The 22515-nt window shown below is 34.2% G+C and overlaps 1 protein-coding gene and 1 long non-coding RNA gene across 2 annotated transcripts; one reads left to right on the top strand and one right to left on the bottom strand.

The window, feature by feature from the left end:
- The first annotated feature begins 722 nt into the window (after positions 1 to 722).
- On the top strand, positions 723 to 9303 carry LOC129393363 (uncharacterized). The gene is made up of 2 exons (XR_008620180.1): positions 723 to 1177; positions 4173 to 9303. It is a non-coding gene; the product is annotated as an uncharacterized LOC129393363 (long non-coding RNA).
- A 7030-nt stretch (positions 9304 to 16333) lies between these two features.
- LOC100986394 (olfactory receptor 5D16) lies at positions 16334 to 17290 on the bottom strand. The gene has a single exon (XM_003811929.4). The coding sequence runs from the start codon at positions 17288 to 17290 to the stop codon at positions 16334 to 16336; it is 957 nt and encodes a 318-aa protein (XP_003811977.3).
- Between the last annotated feature and the right edge of the window lie 5225 nt (positions 17291 to 22515).

The following is a 22515-nucleotide window of genomic DNA, read 5'->3' as shown; positions in this document are numbered from 1 at the left end:
ACCATCAATTTATGATTTTAATAAATGTCTTCAAAAGTCTGGAATAGTTTTTCTCCTTTTTCTTTTTGTTTTTTTTTTTCTTATGTTTTTGGAAATGTTTTGCCTGAAGTTGGCTTTAATTCTAATAGTCACTGAAATAGACTGGAAATGCACTTTGCTGTGGCTTTCAAAGCTTGATTTCAGGTTTTAATGTATTACTGTCAATTTATATATATAATAGATTTTATATATTATGAAAGTGCAGTGGTACAATCACAGCTCACAGCAGCCTTAAACTGCTAGGCTCAAGTGACTCTTTTGCCTCATTTTCTCACAGAGCCGAAATTACAGACGTGAGCCACTGCACCCAGCCTATTAATTTATGTTGTTGATAAAAGCATAAGAATTATCTTTATTATAAATTAAGAAACAGAATATCTTTAAGGAAATATTATATCTTTTAGGAAAAATAAAATCTTCAGTAGTTATAGACTCCTGTGAAAACAGCCGTTACCAATAGCAATTTTGTGTATGTCTATATAACACATACATATGTAAATATATATAATATATACATGAATTTTTTCACATTTGGCAGTCATTTAAGAAATTCTTTTACCATATAAATTCTAATTTATATTAGTGAAATAAGTAAAATTTGCTGTTTAGTGAAAACTTTGTGTAGCAAGTGAAATGAAGCTGCAGAAAGTGTGAATTGGATAATAGATATAAAGATATGTCATGAAGGCTTCACAGACGGACAAACAGAGGTAAACTAGGAGAGTGATAGTGACATAAGGAGGATGAGAGTATCCTGTATGTCCTTTATAAACAGCGTAATGTGTGATTGGCTGTAGCACACAGTAGAGCTAAGTAGAGAAGATGAGGAGAGTATATATTCAAGGGTAGAATGTTTGATAATTTTTTCAGAGTAAGCAAATGAATTGAATTCAGGAAGCCAAACAATCCCCATTTGGGATGTATAAAACATAAATTTACTTTGTTTTGAATGTGTAAAACAATATATTTTGACTGATTTTTAGTATTTCTCTGTCTTTGTTGGCTGATTCATTATGATGTGTTTAAGCTTGAAACCACCACCAAAGATGAAGAATCTCTTAAAAGCAGCCAAAATAAACTGTTTCATTTTGAGGGAACACTTAATAGAATGACAACAGACTGCTCCATAATCATAAATGTAAGTATAAGACAGTGGACTAATATATGTAAAGTGTCAAAAAATGTGATTGCCAATACAGAGTTGAATATGGATTGGAAATACCTTTTACATAAGAGGATAAAAGGAAGATCTTGTCACATAAGTATAATAAAAAAACTAAAGGGGCTTTATACCCTACTAAGGGCATCTAGAACAGTACCCATGAGATCTACTTGAAAGATAATTCCAACACCTCTGCCACATTTGAATCTGGCTTTATTAACTGCTTTTTCTCTTAACAGTGTTTCCTTTATGTATCTTTTCTGTTTCTATATATGTCTGGTAAGTTTTACTCAAAAAGTGAACTATGTAGAGTAGACTAATATAGAAAGCAAAACCCGCATGTGTTCCCTTTTACTAGGCTGTATGTGTGTGTTTTGAGGGAGAAGGTTGAATCCATCTAGTCAGGAGTTGATTTGGTTTTGAGACTTGTTCTTCTTAGAGTTAATTCCAGTGCACCATAGGTTTCCTGCTCATCTAGCATTACTCTGTGTTTCGGATGGGACTGGTTCAGCAGCTTTTCTCAGTATCTGCTGTATCTTCAACTTTAAGTTTCACTCCAAATTCCGCTCAGTCCCCCAGAAGGCACTGCTTTGACCTGTTACTCAACAATTTTTTGCCTAGTTGGGGGTGGCGATGAGGATGGAGAAGCATTCTCTGTCATTCTGATGAAGCTCAGTCACAGGTTGACACTGTTTCTGGGTCTTCATGGTTGAACCTTCTTAATGAACAACTAATAAGTTTAGAATTTAAAGACAAATGTATGATAAGTTTGGAACATAGTTTCTCTCTCTATCCAGTCATCCTTTTTGTTAAAAAAACAAATTATGGTAGTACTGAGTTGTTTGCAAAATAGACTTTAGTCTTGTTCTTGGCCTGATAATTTGCACAAAGTACAGCAAGAATAATTATTTCTACATAGGCCTTTTGGATTGGCTCTGATGGAACTCTGTTCCACAAGGAATCTCGGATAAGACCTTTTAAAGTAGAGCTCAGCCATGAGTTTCTATCCTCAAATACTTGTGAGTTGGGTGATCCTCTTCTCTTAAAGTCCCAAGAAAAACTTGTAGCTCCTAGGCTTGTTAGAAAGTAACATTCTCTACTGACCACAGGTCATGGACTCTGTACAGGGACTGTGTAGATGGGTTTATGGGGCCAGTCTAAAATGGGGCTTTTACCAGCTCTGCAAGTCGAGATTGACTCTTTAAAGGGAAGCATACCCTTCCAGTCAAAGCCTTGGTAAAATAACCACTTTCTCCAATTGTGTCCGCTTTCTAAAAAATATTGGGTTATTATTGCACTGCTGCAACTATATTGCCATAAGTTAAGAATACTCAGAGATAGTTTCCAAATTCTAGAGAAACCAGGCAGAGAGAAACAAACATGCTCCAAATCTTGATCACAGGATATATATACCTTACTCAATTATTAAAAGTCATAAATAGTTCAAAATAAATTTCCTTGACTCTGAAAAACAAAACATAATCAGCAATGTTCTAAGCAAGGTTAAAAGATTGTTTCAGTTTTCTGAGTTCAGTCCATTTAGTTAACTCTTGTTTTGCTTGATATTCATGAACATTTCAGCTCTTCATGAATCCTGTACATGTTCTATAACTCCAATATCACAATCTCCAAAGTCATCAGAAACTTATATTTGAGAGCATGAGAACTTGTCAGAGTTCTATAGCTTATTATAAACCATCTTTTGAAAAGGATTAAAATAAGACAACAATAGTCTGTGAATAGCAAAATGTCCAGGGTAGTTACAGTTAGAAACATGATTGACAAAGAAGTTTGGTGATATATCTCATTTACAATAACTTAACAACCTTAAATATGATTGACAGCATATACTCAAACATTAGAATTTTAGAAATCTCCTACAATTTTGGAACATATATTAGCATTGTTCACAAAAATAAAACCTAAAGGAGACTGAACATCATTTAGACAATCCCATGTACCTAAACATGTCAAATAACCCTGTTTACCTCCCTTTTCTGGACACTCCAGGGGACCTCTGAAGTATCTGAAAAACCAGGTGTCAGGAAAGACAATTTTGAAACTGAAGTTTGATTTTGGGAAGGCTGTTATATATTTGAGGTTTAAAACACCTTATGTTATGAAATAGAATTCCAGATTACCATACGTTATTTATTTTGCCAAAATGATGACTCAGAAATTTTAAAGAAGCAAAAACCTTTTATACACCTTTACAAATTTTCCTTAAGAGTAGGTTAGTGCCTTAGGAATACCTTGTTGTGCTTTTATTTCAATGCTCAATTTACATAAAAACCATGTAGTAGCCTTTTGAATTTAGTTAGTATGTTCACACAGAGAACCTTAAGAATACCTTGTTGCCTTAAGAATACCTTGTTGTGCTTTTATTTCAATGCTCAATTTACAGAAAAACCATGTAATACCCTTTTGAATTTAGGTTAATATGTTCACACAGAGACCCTCTTCTGCGAGGTTAATTTCCATAATCTTTCCACCACTTATTTGAAACTTCAGCTTTACCTTATCCAATTTAAAGCAATCCTTTAACCCTAGACAAAAATTTACATTTCCATGCTTTTTATAACCTTTTACTAAAAAATACATTTTACCGTTCTTACATACCTTGTATGTAAATTTATTTCCAATAGTCTCAGTGACATGTTATAACGGTAACTCCTAGCAATTTTTAAATTTAATGTAAAACCTGGTAAGTTGTTTTAATTTTCAATAATCCTCTGGTCTTCATTTTCTGATATGTAAATTGCATATTATAGTAGCACTTGCCTACAGGGTTATGTTGATGATTAAATGAGCTAATATTAAATGATGATTAAATACCTAAAATAGGAAGGTATTTTAAAGAGTGCTTTTCACATAGCAAATATTCAATAAAATATTAACTACAATTATTCCAACTTTGGGACAAGTTTATTCTTCACTAAAAATTAATATTTATTATTTTTTGATCAATCAGGATTCCCTCTTACGCTTTAAAAAGGGGACTTAATTGGAGAAAGAAAGCATCATTGAGCTACCAGTCAACTCTTTGGATTTCTCCTTTACTGAAATACGTGTGGTTTCCACCTGAGAAAATATCAACTCTGATGGAGAGGAAGCTCATCTATTCCTGTCTACACACGAGAGAGAAGAGACTCTGAATTGGCCAAGGAGCAGAGCAATGGCCACTGCTGGGAAGGCAAAGGAAAGATACAATTGTATCCTGTGGCTAGTGAATGAATGTTAAATCAATGTGCTTCTGTGTTGTGCGATCCTCCATTTTGGTACTTCTGAAGACTCACAGTTAAAAAGTAGGCTTCACTACATTCCAGCCTGGGCAACAGAACAAGACTTCATCTCAAAACAAAACAAAAAACAAAAACAAAAACAACCTCTGCCTTCAAAAAAAAAACAAAACAACAATAACGACAAAAACAGGCATCAAATAAACAGACTGATTTTTAGGGATAATGCTTAAATAAACTGGGAATCTAGACCATCGGAGAAAAGCCCTCTTTGATGAAAATGTTTTTCTATTCCAAACTCTTATTTCTGATCACAGAATTAAATTTACAGAATTAAATTCAACAAAGAAATAAATTTATATAAAGAGTACAACTTATAATAATTTTTCAAAAACATTATATACTTCAAGACTGAAAGAAACTTAAGGAATTCAAAATTAAATATTAATGCTAAATGGAACAATGGAAGCAAAAAATGATCACAGGGATCCAAAGATTAAGAAGATTCAAAAAATGAGACAAACCAGGTGTTCTTCTATGGAATAGGCAGGTGGGAATGGAAGTTTCTGAAATAGCTCAGCAAAATGGCATACTATTATGTAGGTAATCTACATTAATTTATGGTATTTTTAACTTTTTATTTCTTAACTAATTCCCTTTTCCCACCTCAGGCCTGTTACTAGTGCACTGATGACTTGGTACCAATGCATTGCCATAATATAGAATAAATAACATTATATAAAATTGAGTCATCCTTAATCTGTATTTAAATTTTAAAAATAAATAATATGTAATGAAAACTGTGCTTACATTCGATTCCTAATCAAAGTCCAATAATGTTGATGGTTGTATTATGAATATTGTGTGCTAAATGTGCTTTTGGTTGTTGCTCTCATTTTTGTTGAAAACACCTTGAAGATTTAAAACCTGTGTTATTCTAGACATATTTACTCTCAAAACATCAGTTTCCTATGTGTAAAATAAGAAACTATAAGGAGGTAAACACAAAATCTCTTCTGCTCTAATATCCCTAGGATTATGTTAGAAATACTTACCAGGTAACTAACTTTTTATTCCCCGTTCACCTTCTGACTTCACTGTTTTTGAGCTCCAGTTCATTTTCCACTAGAAAAATTAAATTTGACACTGAAATATTACAAAAAAATGATCCATTGTAACATTTGGTATAATCCATTTGGGGCAAACATTCTGTGTTCATAGAAGACATTTGTGCCTTTCTTAAAAACACTGTGGTTCCTTAGGAGAAACAATGCTTTTTATATTTTGCTCTGAGGCTTTCGAGATCAGCTTTTGATCTCACATCAGATCCCAAGAACTCAAACTCTGATATTCAAATCTCTAATGGGAAAAGATATGTGAGCAATTAAACATTTCTACTGGGCAATTGATTAAACACAAAATGAAATGATGTAAGATGTTTTTCTACATCACGAGAATGCTACAAAGAGACATACTTTGGCTTTTGAAATGGTAGGTTACTATATGAAAAATTTGATTATATTTATTATCTAATTTGATTTAGCCAGCTCAAAGCAACTTATCAAACAACTGCTATAATATTCTATGCAAATCAATGGTACAATAAATTGAAAAGAAGCAAAAATGTATCTAGTGATTGAGAAAAACAATTATAAATGAGTTTAATAACTCCGATATGTACTATGATAGAGTTGCATCTGCATTCAAATGAAATGCTGGCCACACAAGGTCAGAAAACATCAAAAGGCCTTCATCGAACAAATAAATTCACTCTATGAGTATTTTCTTCCAGAGATTGTTCTAGGTACCAGGTACAAAACAAAGAAAAGGAGAATAACTTGAACTGGGCATTAAGAATTACATCAAGTAAAAAATAGTGGATGAGAAATAGAAGGGGAAACAACACAAACACTTAAGTGGAAATTGGAAAGTCCATGGCATGATTGGAGAATTGAAAATGAGATTGAGAATGTGTTTTCTAGTGGAGAAAGATAAGTATAGCTGAAAGACATATAAAACAAGTTAATTTAAAACTATGTGTGTGTGTATATATATGTGTGTGTTAATTTAAAACTGTGTATGTATATATCTATAGCTATATTGTTATATACACACACCTATATATGTGTATATATATATGTACCCATCTATACATACATACACACACATATATGGCTAAATTATCTTGAAATTCACTACAAGGAACTAGAACATTATGCAATTAATGAAGAGAATATTTATAAAAAAAGAATATTTATAAGAAGGTGCATTTGTCATCTTTGGTTGCATGTGGCAGATTAAATTTTTTAAGTGGCTTAAGCAAAAGTGGGAATTTATTGCTTACATGACAAAAATCTGGACATAGATTAGTTGAGAGAGGATCCAAGTGTTCAAAAAATTTCCCATTCTCCAGCTCTCTGCTATCCTTTTCTTTTTGATGACTAAACTCTCAAGCAGATTCTCTTTTTTTAGTAAAGAGAGCTATGAGATGTTTTGTGCAGTTTCTACCTGCCCAGAGGATTAGCCTCAGTAGAAAGAAGCTCTTCTTTTCCAATAATTCTAACAAAATCCCACAGCTGAGGCACTGGCTCACTAGTACCTATCCAGAAACAAATCAGCAGGTCTCTTGATGAGTGGCCATGAATGCTTCCCAAAATACACTGGATGCAAAGACAGAGACCTATCAAGAACAGGAGAGGTTGGATCCCTACAGAAAAATTAAGGTGCTATTAGTGACTGATAGCTTTTCTTTTAAAGTCTATTTTGTTTTGTATTAATATAGCCTCTCCAGAGCTCTTTCAATTATTACTGCATAAAATTTTGTGAGCCTTTTATATTTAACTTATTAGGATTTTATAATAGAAAAGATATTTTTTGATATCACAGAGTTTTGTTTGCTTTTCTGTTCAATCTGGCAAACTTCATCTTGTGATTTTTGTGTCTAGAGTACTTTTGGTTAATGTACATATGGGTAGAATTAATGTTACTACTGATTCTGCGGAATTAAGTTTACCATCTTGATACTTCATCTTTACTTGCTTCAAGTATTTCTTGTTTCTTCCATTCACGTTTTATTTTTTTGAGTTGGATTATTTTTTATGATTCCATTTATTTTGTATGCTCTATTGACTTCTTATTTTAAGTCTTTTAAAATTGTGATACTTTTACAGCAATTTACAATATATTTACTAATAAATTATTGATCTTCTACATACCCTAAAAGAATAAACATCTAAGTCCTCCTTATTCATGATGCTATTGTGGTAGACTTTACTTTTACAGAGTCTATAAATGCTGTTTAATTGGTGTCTTTTCTTAAGACTGATATATTTCAGAGCAATTTAAAATCGCTTTTGAATTTAGATCATTGACATAATTTCCCATGCTCTGTATTTATTTGCATAGCTTTGAGTTTCTATCTGATATCATTTTGCTTCTCCTTGGATATGCTATTTTAACATTCCTGGTGGCACATACCTGCTGTCAATGAATTATGTCAGTTTTTGTTAGATTAATTTTTTTAATTAATTTTAGAAAGAGATTTCCACTGTGTATATGATCCTGGGTTGACAGTTTTGCTGTTTTCCCATCAACATTTTCAGTTTCTCATCCTTTTTTTCTATAACAACTTTTGTAGTTACTGCCAGGAAATCTGTTGTAATGCTTACAACATTGGAATGTAATGCTTACAACATTACAACAGATTTATTCCTTTAAATCTGTTGTTCTAAAGTGGAAGTCAATTTGTGTCTCCACCACCAAAAAGATTCATTTGGCAAAGGTAGAGATATTTTGATGTCACAGCTGGAAAGAGATACTCCTGACATCTAGTGCATAGAGGTCAGGATGCAGGTAGCTATCCTACTGCTCTCAGGATAGTGCCCAACATCAACGATTTTCCAGTAAAAAAATGTTAATAATGCTGATGTTGCAAAGCCCCACTTGATGTGTAATGGCCCTTCCTTTCAATATTTTCTCTTTTCCTTTTTTCTTCTCCCTGAGTGTGATGTGTGTGTGTGTGTGTGTGTGTGTGTGTGTGTGTGAATTTGGCTTAGTTCTAAGATCTTGAATCTATGGCTTGGTGTCTTTTGTTAACTTGAGAAAATTATTAGTCGTTATATTTACACATACTCTCTGCCTTACCTTTATCTTAAAAAAAAAACCTCAGAGTTTCTAATTACAGTTGTTTTTATTATTTGATATTGTTACACAGATTTTAGATGTGTTTTTTTCTCTGTGTCTAGTTTCAGGCATTTTATACTGATTGATCTTTAATTTCACTAATGTATTACTCAGCTATGTTGAGACTACTCTTGTGCCCGTTAAATAATTCTTTATAACTATTACTTTCTTACTGTAATTTCTAGTTGTTTTACTGATTCAGTTTTATATTTTCCACGACTTTGCTGAAATTCACTATTTATGCATGTTGTCTGTCTTTTCCAATAGAGCCCCTAGCAATCATAGTTGTGGTATATTGCCTGTATAATATTTCTACTGTCTAGGCTATATCTGAATCTGGTTCTGTTCATTTGTTTTCTTACAGTGAGTTGTTCTCCCCTACATATATGTTCTCCCACATATTTTTTGTTAAGGATTGATATTATTTGTAGAACAATAGACGCTGAGTAAACAACATTAAATGTGTAGAGCTGAGCTGGGCTTAGGTTCTGTTGATACTATGGTTATATTAATGCACCACACACTACAAATTCCTCTAATGTAACCTTATATTTCAGTAGGAGGCTGATTTGTCAGAGATTCTGGATGTCTAATTTATCTAAGTTTTAAGTCTTCCTTTTGCTCATGTAACTCAGAAAGGTTCTTCCCCAAACCCTAGCAAATAAATTTCTCAGAAACTGAGTAAGTGAATCTCTATTGACTGAATATCAATTCCACTTGGATATAAGGAGATTACCAAGTTTGCTTTCACCAACAAATAAAAGTGACATAATTATATGTAGTCAATTATTTAAATAATTGATGATAAGGATTCATGAGAATTTTGACATATGTGAGTGATATTTAAAAAACATCAAATGGGCTGGGTGCGGTGGCTCACACCTGTAATCTCATCACTTTGGGAAGCCAAGGAAGGCAGATCAGGAGGTCAGGTGTTTGAGACCAGTCTGGCCAACATAGTGAAACCCTGTTTCTACTAAAAATACAAAAAATTAGCCGGGTGTGGTGGTGTGCACCTGTAATCCCAGCTACTCGGGAGGCTGAGGCAGGAGAATTGCATGAACTCGGGAGGCGGAGGTTGCAGTGAGCCAAGATCATGCCATTGCACTCCAGCCTGGGTGACAGTGCAAGTCTCCATCTCAAGAAAAAGAAACAAAGACAACAACAACAACACAATTCCTTTCTGATCTTCATTTTAATGTGACTAAATATCATAATCTCAATGGACAAGAAAAACATTTTTTTAAAAATTCAATATCTCTTCATAGTAAAAACCCTCAATATGCTAGGCATCAAAGGAGCATACCTCAAAATAATAAGAGTCATCTGTGAAAAATTCACAGCCAACATCATACTGGATGGGCAAAACCTAGAAGCATTACCCTTGAGAACTTGAATTAGAAAAGGATGTTCACCCTTACCATTCCTATTCAGCATAGTAGTGGAAGTCCAAGCCATAGCAGTCAGGTAGGAGAAATAAATAAAAGACATTTATATAGGAAATGAAAAAGTCAAATTATCTCTCCTGGGTAACAATAGGATTCTATACCTAGAAAGCCCTAAAGACTCTGCCAAAGTCTTTTTGATAAAACTTGATAAACTACTTCAGTAAAATTGATAAACTACTTCAGTAAAGTTTCAGGATACAAAATCAATGTAGAAAAATTAGTAGTGGTTACATGCACCAGCAACATTCAAGCTGAGAGCCAAATCAAGAAAGCAATACTAGGCAATGAAGTACCTAGGAATACGTCTGACAAAGGAGTTGAAAATCTCTACAGGGAGAACTACAAAACACTGCTGAAAGAGATTAGAAATGACACAACAAATGGGAAAACATTCTATGCTTATCAATTGGAAGAATCAATAACGTCAAAATGGCCACACTGCCCAAAGCAATTTACAGATTCAACACAATTCCTATTAAACTACTAACATCATTTTTCTTCTACAAAATTAGAAAAAAACTGTTCTAAAACTCATAAGCAAAATTAAAAATCCAGAGTCATAACATTACCCCAAATTCAAACTATGCCAAAATGCTATAGTAACCAAAGCAATATGCTACTGCTGCAAAAACAGACAGGCAGAATAAAAGAACAGAAGAGAGAACCGAGAAGTAAAGCCACACACCTACAGCCATCTGATCTTTGACAAAGTCAACACAAAGAACAGTGGTATAAGAACTCCCAGTTCATTAAATATTGCTGAAATAACTGGCTAGCCATATGCAGAAGAATGAAACTGGACCACTAACTGTCACCATTTACAAAAATTAACTCAATATATATTAAGGACTTAAATTTAAGACCTTAAACTATAAAAATCCTAGAAGAAAACCTAGGAAATATACTTCTAGACATCTGCCTTTGCAAAAAATTTATGGCTAAATCACCAAAAGCAATTAGAACAATAGCAAAAAATGACAAGTAAGACTAATTAAACTAAAGATCTTCTGCACAACAAGAGAAACTATCAATAGAGTAAACACACAATCTACAGAATGGGAGAAAATATTCACAAACTGTGCATCTGACAAAAGTCAAACATCCAGAATTCATAAGGAACTTAAATCAACATTCAAAAGACAACCAAATTAAAAGGTGGACAAAAGACTTAAACAGACACTTCTCAAAATAATACATACAAGCAGCCAATGATCATATGAGAAAATGCTGATAATCACTAATCATCAGAGAAATGAAATAAAAACCACAGTGAGCTATGATCTCATACCAGTCAGAATAACAGATATTGGCAGAGCTATAGAAAAAAAGGAAAGCTTAGACACTGCTGGTGGGAATGTAAACTGGTTCAGCCCCTATGGACAGCAGTTTAGAGATTTCTAAAAGAACTGAGAGTTGAACTACTATTCATTCCAGAAGTGCTGTTATTGGGTATATACCCAAAGGAAATAGATCATCTACCAAAAAGACACATGCACCCATATGTTCATCGCAGCACTATTCCCAATCGCAAAGACATGGAACCAACCTAAATGCCCATCAGTGGTGGATTGGATAAAGAAAACCCGGTACATAAAAACCATGGAACACTATGCAGCCATAGGGTTGAAAAATTGCCTATTGAGTGCTATGCTCACTACCTGAGTGACAGTTTCAATCATACTTAAAACCACAGCATCAACCAATATATCTTTGTAACAAATCTGCACCCATACTCCCTGAATCTAAAATAAAACTTGAAAAAATAAAGAATGCTGAAACCTGTGCTCTTCTACCAATAAACATATCTATTCATGGATAATTTTAGTAATTGAAATAAAAATAAAAATTCATCCCAATTAGTATAATTAAGAGATGCATTTCCATAGATAATTTTACAGTTTCTCTTTGAGTATTTTATAAATATTTCTAACACATTTAAGTTGTTTAGTAGAACTATGGTAATATTTGTTGTAGTGATTATTTGTTGTAGATAAAAATCACATAAAACTTTATTACCACAAGAAATAAAAGGTTAATTTACATATATTTATTAATTACAAAGTAATAAACTCATGTGAATCATAAGAGACACAATTCTGGAGAGTAAATAGAACTTAAATGTGAGTTCCAGGACAAAAGAAATGACAAGAAATTTGATAATCTATGTATTTTGAATTAATCATGTTAGAAATGGGGTAACTATGGCATGCAATGGAAATTATATTTTTTCTTTTTCAATTTAAATTTATAATAGGCCAATGGAACAGAACAGAGCCCTCAGAAATAATGCTGCGTATCTACAACTATCAGATCTTTGACAAACCTGACAAAAACAAGAAATGGGGAAAGGATTCCCTATTTAATAAATGGTGCTGGGAAAACTGGCTAGCTACATGCAGAAAGCTGAAACTGGATCCCTTCCTTACACCTTATACAAAAATTAATTCAAGATGGATTAAAGGCTTACATGTTAGACCTAAAAGCATAAAAACCCTAGAAGAAAACCTAGGCAATACCATTCAGGACATAGGCATGGGCAAGGACTTCATGTCTAAAACACCAAAAGCAATGGCAACAAAAGACAAAATTGACAAATGGGATCTAAATAAACTCAAGAGCTTCTGCACAGCAAAAGAAACCACCATCAGAGTGAAGAGGCAACCTACAGAATGGGAGAAAATTTTTGCAACCTACTCATCTGACAAAGGGCTAATATCCAGAATCTACAATGAACTCAAACAAATTGACAAGAAAAAAACAAACAACCCCATCAAAAAGTGGGCAATGGATATGAACAGACACTTCTCAAAAGAAGACATTTATGGAGCCAAAAAAAAACACATAAAGAAATGCTCATCATCACTGGCCATCTAAGAAATTCAAATCAAAACCACGATGAGATACCATCTCACACCACTTAGAATGGCGATCATTAAAAAGTCAGGAAACAAAAGGTGGTGGAGAGGATGTGGAGAAATAGGAACACTTTTACACTGTTGGTGGGACTGTAAACTAGTTCAACCATTGTGTAAGTTGGTGTGGTGATTCCTCAGGGATCTAGAACTAGAAATACCATTTGACCCAGCCATCCCATTACTGGGTATATACCCAAAGGATTATAAATCATGCTGCTATAAAGACACATGAAAACATATGTTTATTGCGGCACTATTCACAATAGCAAAGACTTGGAACCCACCCAAATGTCCAACAATGATAGACTGGATTAAGAAAATGTGGCACATATACACCATGGAATACTATGCAACCATAAAAAATGATCAGTTCATGTCCTTTGTAGGGACATGGATGAAGCTGGAAACCATCATTCTCAGCAAACTATCACAAGGACAAAAAACCAAACACCACATGGTCTCACTCATAGGTGGGAATTGAACAATGAGAACACATGGACACAGGAAGGGTAACATCACACACTGGGGCCTGTTGTGGGGTGGGGGTGGGGGAGGGATAGCATTAGGAGATATACCTAATGCTAAATGACGAGTTAATAGGTGCAGCACACCAACATGGCACATGTATATATGTAACAAACCTGCACGTTGTGCACATGTACCCTAAAACTTAAAGTATAATAATAAAAAAAGAAGAGCCAGAGATCAAATAAATAAATAAATTTATAATGAATTATTTTTGAAGTATACTAAGTTTTCAATCATTATGTAGTTTTTCAAAATTAAATCTTTTAAGTGACACATGAATAAAAGAATTGAAGTATGCTAAAGTAAATTATGTTCTACATAGCAGGAATAGGAGCTACCAAAGACACTTTGAAATTTAAATTTGTAGGAAGAAGAATATGAGATCAATATTTATGAAAAGTGTTCATGCTTCTATGGTTTAATCTCCAAATTATTGTCTTAAGTCTCCCACTAATTTAATCATTGATCTGAGTACTTAAACAATATATATAATTTCTTCAGAATAAAAATTTAGAAGATTGTGTCTCTTACTTTATAAAAATGTAATTATCCTTTGCTAAGTAAAGGAAGAAACACAAGAATTTACTCTTTTGAAATGGAGTATTCCTCACTGATTTCGATCAAGATTAATACAGCTTTTCTGCTACTTTTCCACCATTGTTCCAGGTGTTAAAGATCAAGAAATTGACAACGTATAATGGAAAACAGTTCACTTGTGAATATACAAAATAGTGTTGACTAACATTACGTATTCACATATAAACTGTGATAAAAGGTGATTTCAGTTCATCATGATAAGTTCATAATCATATAACTGTTGCAAATTATTTCATTGAACCAATACAACATGTTGCCTGGTTTTCATTTTACCTTTCCCCAAATAGCCATAATTTATTATCTCAATGTTTTTCAGGCTTAATTTGGAATTTCATTCAGATACATAGCATATAGAACAAAGGAAGACTGAATTATAAGTAATTCGAGTAAAAATTATTAAAGAAAAGATAAAAAAGATAAAGATTGCATTATAAAATTTCTAAATTAGATATTGTGTGTGTGAGGACCTCTTAAAATAAATATTACAATTATCAGGGGGCTATTGAGCCTCATTAATATACACAATTGTCTTGATCTTTCTTTCTTTGTTTAGATTGTAATTAAAAATGACAGTTAATTTAAAACAACATTCAAGTCCAAGAGGGCAATAAGCTCTCAATACTTATAACAGCTCCACCCAATTGCTTTAAGAAGGCTGCCTAAAGAGCCCTGATGAAGAGAATTGCAACATGCCCTTGTTCAAGCTGCTCTATAAATACTGATGGTAACTGGTAGGTGATGGAAAAGAAGCATAATCATTGAAAGTGAATATATCATCTCTGTGTTCATTCTCAATAATTCAAGAAGCAAATTAATATTTCGCATAAATCCTTTCATTCTTGGCAGGGCACAGTGGCTCATGTCTGTAATCCCAGCATTTTGGGAGCCAGCCCAGGAATTTGAGGCAGCCCAGGAGTTTGAGTCCAAGAGTTTGCAGATTGCTTGAGTCCAGGAGTTTGAGGCTGCAGTGAGCCAAGATCGTGCCACTGCTCTCCAGCCTGGACAACAGAGAGAGACCCTGTCTAAAAATAAATAAATAAAAATAAAATAAAATAAAAATTATTTCATTCTCTACATTGGAATTCTGTTTTGAAATAGATTAGAATAGTAGTAACATTATATTCAAATGTACATTTCTTCGTGTACCTAACAATATACCTTGGATGTATATGACATAAAATTGTAGCTCAAAAACATTTATTGAAATATTAACTTAATAATATATAATCACCTCCTTAACATTATCCATGTTCTTTACTCCTGATTAAAACTTCGTCTTGCTCTTTTGTTTCTCTCAAAAACCTATTCATCCTTCAAGGCCAAATTAAAATAGCATGCAATTCTGAAACAATCTTTCCTGCATCTCCAAATGGATTTGAAGTAACTCTCTTCACCAATCCTTTTAGGATATTTACCAACACTACTGGATTTTGAAGTCCTAGAAAATGGGTCTATCTTTTTCTGAATACCATTTTTTTCACTAAATTTATAGTACCAAATTGCTTGTTCAATTAACACACCTATCAGTCACCAGGAAAGAAAGGATAACATAATTAACCTTTATTACACATATGTAATATGCCAGCTATATTGTTTACATTTTCATTTGCTTTCCACAATGTCTTATGAACTAAATCATATTACATGGCCGGTCACAGTGGTGCACACCTGTAATCATGCACTTTGGGAAGATGAGGCGGGCGGATCACCTGAGGTCAGGAGTTCGAGACCAGCCTGGCCAACATGATAAAACCCCGTCTCTACTAAAACGTAAAAAAAATTAGCCGGCCGTGGTGGTGGGCACCTGTAATCTCAGCTACTCAGGGGCCTGAGGCAGGCAGAACTGCTTGAACTCAGAAGGTGGAAGTTGCAGTGAGCTGAGATTGCACCACTGAACTCCAACCTGGGCAACAGAGTGAGACCCCATCTCAAAATAAATAAATAAATAAAATTATATTATTTTGTAGACAAAGACAATTATTTTGTAGACAAAATATTTTATAGACAAAGACAATTATTATTTTGTAGTCAACGTCAATTGGTTTTGTCTGGCTTATATAAGCTGAGCCAAGAATAGCCTCCCTGATCTAAAACTCATAGCCATTCTATTGCAAAAAAAGGTTTTTTTAAATCTAAAGTGATTTTTTTTAGTGAACTCTTGATGCACAGTCCATTTGAAAAAACAGGAAAAATTTGTTGTTCAATAACAAAATTAAATGGATACTAATGCCTATGTTTAATATGAAAATATTTTGTATTGATTATTTTTCGGATTGTATCCTTAACATCTTTATTTCTCAGAATGTAGATCAGGGGATTCAACAAGGGGATCACCACGGTGTAAAACACAGAAGCCACTTTGACTGTGTGCTTGGAGTTTTTGAAGTTGGGTACACAGTAGAGGAAGAGGATGGTGCCATGGAAGATGGTGATGGCAGTCAGGTGGGAGGCACAGGTGGAGAAGACTTTGCGGTGCCCACTGGCTGAAGGCATCTTCAAGGTGGTGACAATGATGAATGCATAAGATGTCAGAATGATGAGTAGTGTGCTTATCACATTAAAAGTGGCAACAGTGAAAAGAAGCAACTGGCTGAGATAAGAGTCAGAGCAAGAGAGTGATATCAGGGAGGATAACTCACAGAAGAAATGATTGATTGCGTTGAAACCATGAAAAGATAACTTTAAAGCAGAGCACGCGAGTTTCAGGGAACATGCGACTCCCCATGCATACAATCCAACCACCAGAATGGCACAGAGTTTCTGGGACATGGCAACTGTGCAGAGCAGAGGATTGCAAATGGCCACAAAGCGGTCATAGGCCATCACCGCAAATAGAATTAATTCAGTCACTACAAAGGTGCAAAAGAAAAAGAATTGCACCAAACATCCTGAGAATGAAATGGTTCTATCTTCTACAACCAGGTTCACCAGCATCATGGGAGCAATGATGGAGGAATAGCAGAAATCCACAAAGAAGAGGTGGTTGAGGAAAAAATACATGGGGGTGTGCAATTTCGGGTTAATTTTGATGATCACTATCATCCCAAGATTCCCTACCACACTGAAGCCGTAGACTGCCAGAAATACAAAGAAGAGGGGAATTTGCAGTTCCAGGTAATCTGAGAAGCCCAAGAGAGTGAATGTGGCCTCAGATATCGTGTTTCTCTCTGTCAGAAACATGTTTTCCTTTCGTGTGATCTGAAAATCAGTCTTAGAAATTAAATATTGAAAGTGATTGACAAAGCAGCTTAACCATCCCCTCTGTAGAATATAAGGTGAGACAAAATAGATCTCTGTTAATATCCTGATAGGTGCTGTATCAAGACAGGAATAACTACAGTTTCAAAATAGAATTATCATTAAATGTTGCTTTCTTCAAATTAGAAAATTAATTCTGTTCATGTCCTTAAATAAAATTTTAAAAACATACAGTTGTCATTATGAAATCAAGCAATTCAGGTGATAACATATAATAAAACTCTCATGTAACACACCTGAATCTCACTGAACCTCACCAGTTCTGCAAAGAAAAATCCAGTAAAATAAAATAACTATTTATATCAGTCCAACAATTTCTAACAAAAAATGAGTCTGAAATAATTTCTATAATTGCAACTATTTTCTATATAATAATAATAAGGGCATATATTGTGATATAGTGAATATAGTCTTAGAGTTATCATTTCTATCTATGGTTAATTTTTAGTTCAGCATTTTAATTGTTATTATTCTTTTGAACTAAATAGGCCAGACATCAAAATCAGTAATTGTTTATGTTTTTCAATAAAGACATCTATTGAATGGTTTTATTCTACAGATAAACAAACAGAAGCTTGAAGAAGGCATGACTTGACCAAGACAGGTACAAATTCGATGCAATGGACCCAGTTTCCTTGACTCTCAGTCATAGACTCATCTCTCTATGCCAGGCTTTACTCTACATTACAAATAGAAATTTCAACATTTTACTTTGTAAAGATTACATTTTCATATATCATTTTTCTAATTCTTTTGACCTCATTTAAGACAATCTTTAGATTATAAAACTATAAAAATTAGCCCAGTGAAAGTGCTGATGGATGCAGAGGTGTTCTGAATATTTATCAAAATGAGACATAGAGAATGGAAGTTAGAAAAATGTCCCCATTCAGGAATAAATATCATAAAAACCTATAAACATTGACGAAGACATTTTCTTTTTCTAGGTCCCCTCTCCTTTCCCTTAACATCATCAGCTAGGACACTCGTTCTGTCCTTCTCTTACCTGTCAATAATATAGATGAGATTCTTAAGGTGTCACCCCACTCTAAAGACATTCATGAGAAAGGAGTTTTTATTTTATTTATTTATTTTATTTATTTTTTTATTATACTTTAAGTTTTAGGGTACATGTGCACATTGTGCAGGTTAGTTACATATGTATACATGTGCCATGCTGGTGCACTGCACCCACTAACTCGTCATCTAGCATTAGGTATATCTCCCAATGCTATCCCTCCCCCCTCCCCCCTCCCATTCACAATAGCAAAGACTTGGAACCAACCCAAATGTGCAACAATGATAGACTGGATTAAGAAAATGTGGCACATATACACCATGGAATACTATGCAGCCATAAAAAATGATGAGTTCATATCCTTTGTAGGGACATGGATGAAATTGGAAACCATCATTCTCAGTAAACTATCGCAAGAACAAAAAACCAAACACCGCATATTCTCACTCATAGGTGGGAATTGAACAATGAGATCACATGGACACAGGAAGGGGAATATCATACTCTGAGAAAGGAGTTTTTAATACAGAGAGAATGGTGGGGTTTCTCAAATTTAGGCATAGGGGCGGGGTTATCATAAAAAACTAGAACCCCAGTCAAATCTGAATCTCAGGTAGACAAAAAAATTGTTTATGGCCTAAATATGGCGTGGAACATAATCATAGTAAAAACTATTTTTGCTCATCTGAATTTGAAATTTAATTCAGTGTCCTGCATTTCTGTCTGCTGAATCTTGCAACTCTATATCCAAAACAATTTCTTATAGCAAGAAATACACCCTGGTTTACCTGACACTTTCCTCATTTTAGTACTGTAAGCCACTCACACCCAAATCTCTCAATCATATTCCTTTATAATTAAGACTTATGTGAACTGTCATTTATGGCAAGGTCATCTCCAATTCTGTAAACCAACAAATAGGTTCTAAATGTTCCAGCACCAACAGGGTCCCATGCAACAGCGAGAACTCTCCATAGTGCTATATGTTCATTTATCCAAGAATTTAAAGCACCAGTAAAAAGACAGTACTTTCTAGCCATTTCTCACTATTATAAAATTCATTCTCATTGAAGGTTTCTAAACTTCAGCAGTACTGACACTGTGCTGGATTATTCTTTGTTTTGGGAAGCTACCCTGTGCATTATACCATGTGTGGCAGCATCTCTGTCTTCCATCCACTAGATGAAAGTCTCACTTCCCCATGCCCTCAACCAGATGTGAAAATCAAAAATATTTCCAGACACTGCCAAATGTTCCCATCAGGAGAGGGGTAGGGAATGCATAATTCTCTATGCTGCCTTGCTTCCTTGATTCTGATAGATTGCAATGTATCTTCTATTGAATTCAATTTAAGACTGAGGTGCAATTTAAATATTATGGTTTCTTGTCTCCCAAATTATACTATTACACGGATTTAACAATTGTATTATCTTTGGGCAATGCGGTGTCCAAAATCTTCTTCCTTGTAATATCCTCCTTTTCTTTTTCTTTTTGCCTTCATGACCCCATGTTGTTTTTTCCATGCTCTAAAATATTTAGATTAAGTTGCCTTTACTATGTTTCTCCAGAAGGTTCATTTTATTCCTTTAAAAATTCAATTTTATGTAAATGCCTATCTCGCTTCCTCAGCTCTTCTAAAAATTTACAGAAGCAAAGAGTTATATATTCCTGAATACTCTCTGGGCTCTTTTATTCTCCGATTCCCAGGAAACAGTTGTTCAAGACACTGCTATCAGAGACATCAGCTAGGACAAGCCATCTACACAAAGCTCTGCAGGAAAGGGGTACTTTCTGTTCCCCAGATATCCAGATACATAATATCTTCTGTGATTTGAAATTCCCCCCAAATTAATTTCCCAAGGAAAAACTGAAAATAATTGAAGGTGTCTTCTAGATACTTTACATGTAAAAGAATATCCACGTTTTCTCAGACCTGAGAACAAACCTGTTCGTGGAAAAGGTAGCCCCCACTCTGCCTCTGGAGAGCTTGTCTGGGGGAGATGCTAAGACTTTTATTTCTACTACCACTCCCAGTGGCATCATGACCTAGAAAACATTAGTTGCCTTAATCCCTAGGAGACTCAAAACAAGTCATTAAAACTAAAGACTCTTTTCTGATGTAATTTGGGTTTCATATGAAGGAAACAATCACAGTTTTAGCAACATTTTTATGAAGGTTAACTTAAAAGTTGAAATATCATCTCCTTATGTTCCAAGATTATTTCCATCATGTCCATTTTTTTTGTAAAATGACAAAGTATAGCAGGAGTTTTCTTTTTTATTTACTCAACAATTATTTCTTATATATCTACCATGCCCTTGGTCTTTGCAAATCTTAACTGTTCTCTCTGTTACACTAACCACACAAGAGATGCAGGGAGATTCTTCCTTCAGGTCTCTCATCTGCTTAGTTAATTATTGCCAAGGATATTAGATGCAGATCCTATCTTCATGTATAGAGAGGACAGGACTGCAAATGTTTGGAATTTATTTCTCAGTGTCACCATAAGAAATTACGTCTAGCTACAACCAATATATTAAGGTATCTGATGTTGTTGCAAACATCCCACATATTCTGTAAACAAATATAATAATAGTAATGATAATACCAGTAATATCTGCTGTTCATCTCCTCTTTGGTTCTGATTTACCATATAAATTTCATCAAGCCATCCAAACTCATAAATCTCTTCAAATCCCAAACTTCCATGAAATTCTTGATTATCTTCTTCATCACCACTGATATTTCTTTAGGTCATTTTATAATTTAACACTTGCACTGTTCAATAGCCTCCAAATTGGTCCTTATGCCTATAAATTTATCCTCTTATATATGCCTGTCACACTACCACTAAAATAACTCTTTACAAATAAATCTACTTGTATTTGTATATTTGTTTAAATCTTCATAAAATATCTCTTGAATGCCTATACTGGGGAGTTTTTGCAGGGCTGATATAATAAAAGAGAAAGTGGACCATGTGAATATATCACTTATTCCAAAATATATACATAAATTATGTGTAAACTAAACAAATGAAAGTTACAATTACATCCTCAAAAGTTATAAAATAATTCTGCTCATGTTTTTAAATGTAATTTTCAAAACCTACAAGTAAAATCAATATTAACTGCAACAATTTGGATAATTAACGTGTAATCAAATTGTCCTGTAAAACATGCAAATCTCACCAAACTTCATGAGTTGTGCAAATTAAAGCCTAGCAAAATAAAATAACCTGTTATATCAGCCCTACAATAGGATTATTCCCCAGCATGTAAATCTTAGTGATTTGTAATTATTTATATGTGCATATCCAAGTTCCTAAAATTGACATCCAAATGCTTTTTTAATAGACTTATTCCTCTTCATTTTTCTATACAAATTTTAGTGTCCATAAACATGATTATCAATATCAATGTATCATATGTCCTGTTTTACATATTTGCATATTTCATGAACTGGTGCCACAGACCCTGGTGGACTGAACAAAGGAGGACGAATGCGAGAATAAAGACAAAAACAAAAGAGTATGTTTGGAAGAAGGGTTCAGGGAGCTCCTGCTTCTAGTGAACAAGGGCCTTGAGCTTCTAGAGCCCTTCGTATTTATTGAGTAAAGGAGATAGGCAGAAGGGGGTGATTGTCGGTCAGTTGTTTGATTTAATGCTGTCCTGCGTGACTGCTTTCCATGAACAGTAGGCTCCAGATGTTCCAGTAGATAACCTCAAGGAGCATGGTGCCAGGGAGTGACTGCCCTCAGCATACCTTCTGGCGGCAGGCATAGATGTGAGTTTGCCCACATTCTGCATTCATGATAAACAATTTGCTGTTTGATCATATAGCCTCCAGTGGAATGCTGAGTTGATCACGACCCTCAGGCTTTTGGCTCCCAACAAACTAGTCCACTGCTAAATTGTCATTTATTTTATCCATACAGCAAAACATTGCTGAGTTGTGAAAACTTCCTTGAGACATTTTCTGACTCCTCCCAACCAAGTTCAGTATTTTTGGGTACTCACAATTTCTGTGAGCAGCCTGTATTTTATTGTTGCTCAGGTCACAGTGTGATGTAGCTATCTGCTTATACATTTGCATGGCTTTCTCTCTAACTAGAGTGTGGATTCCTGG

Source organism: Pan paniscus, chromosome 9, assembly GCF_029289425.2.
Source record: "Pan paniscus chromosome 9, NHGRI_mPanPan1-v2.0_pri, whole genome shotgun sequence".
NCBI classification, from domain to species: Eukaryota; Metazoa; Chordata; class Mammalia; order Primates; family Hominidae; genus Pan; species Pan paniscus.
This window is presented reverse-complemented; position numbering and strand designations above follow the sequence as displayed.

Coding starts and splice junctions, on each gene's coding strand:
- LOC100986394 (XM_003811929.4), bottom strand. CDS start 17,290: ATGTTTCTGACAGAGAGAAACACGATATCTGAGGCCACATTCACTCTC.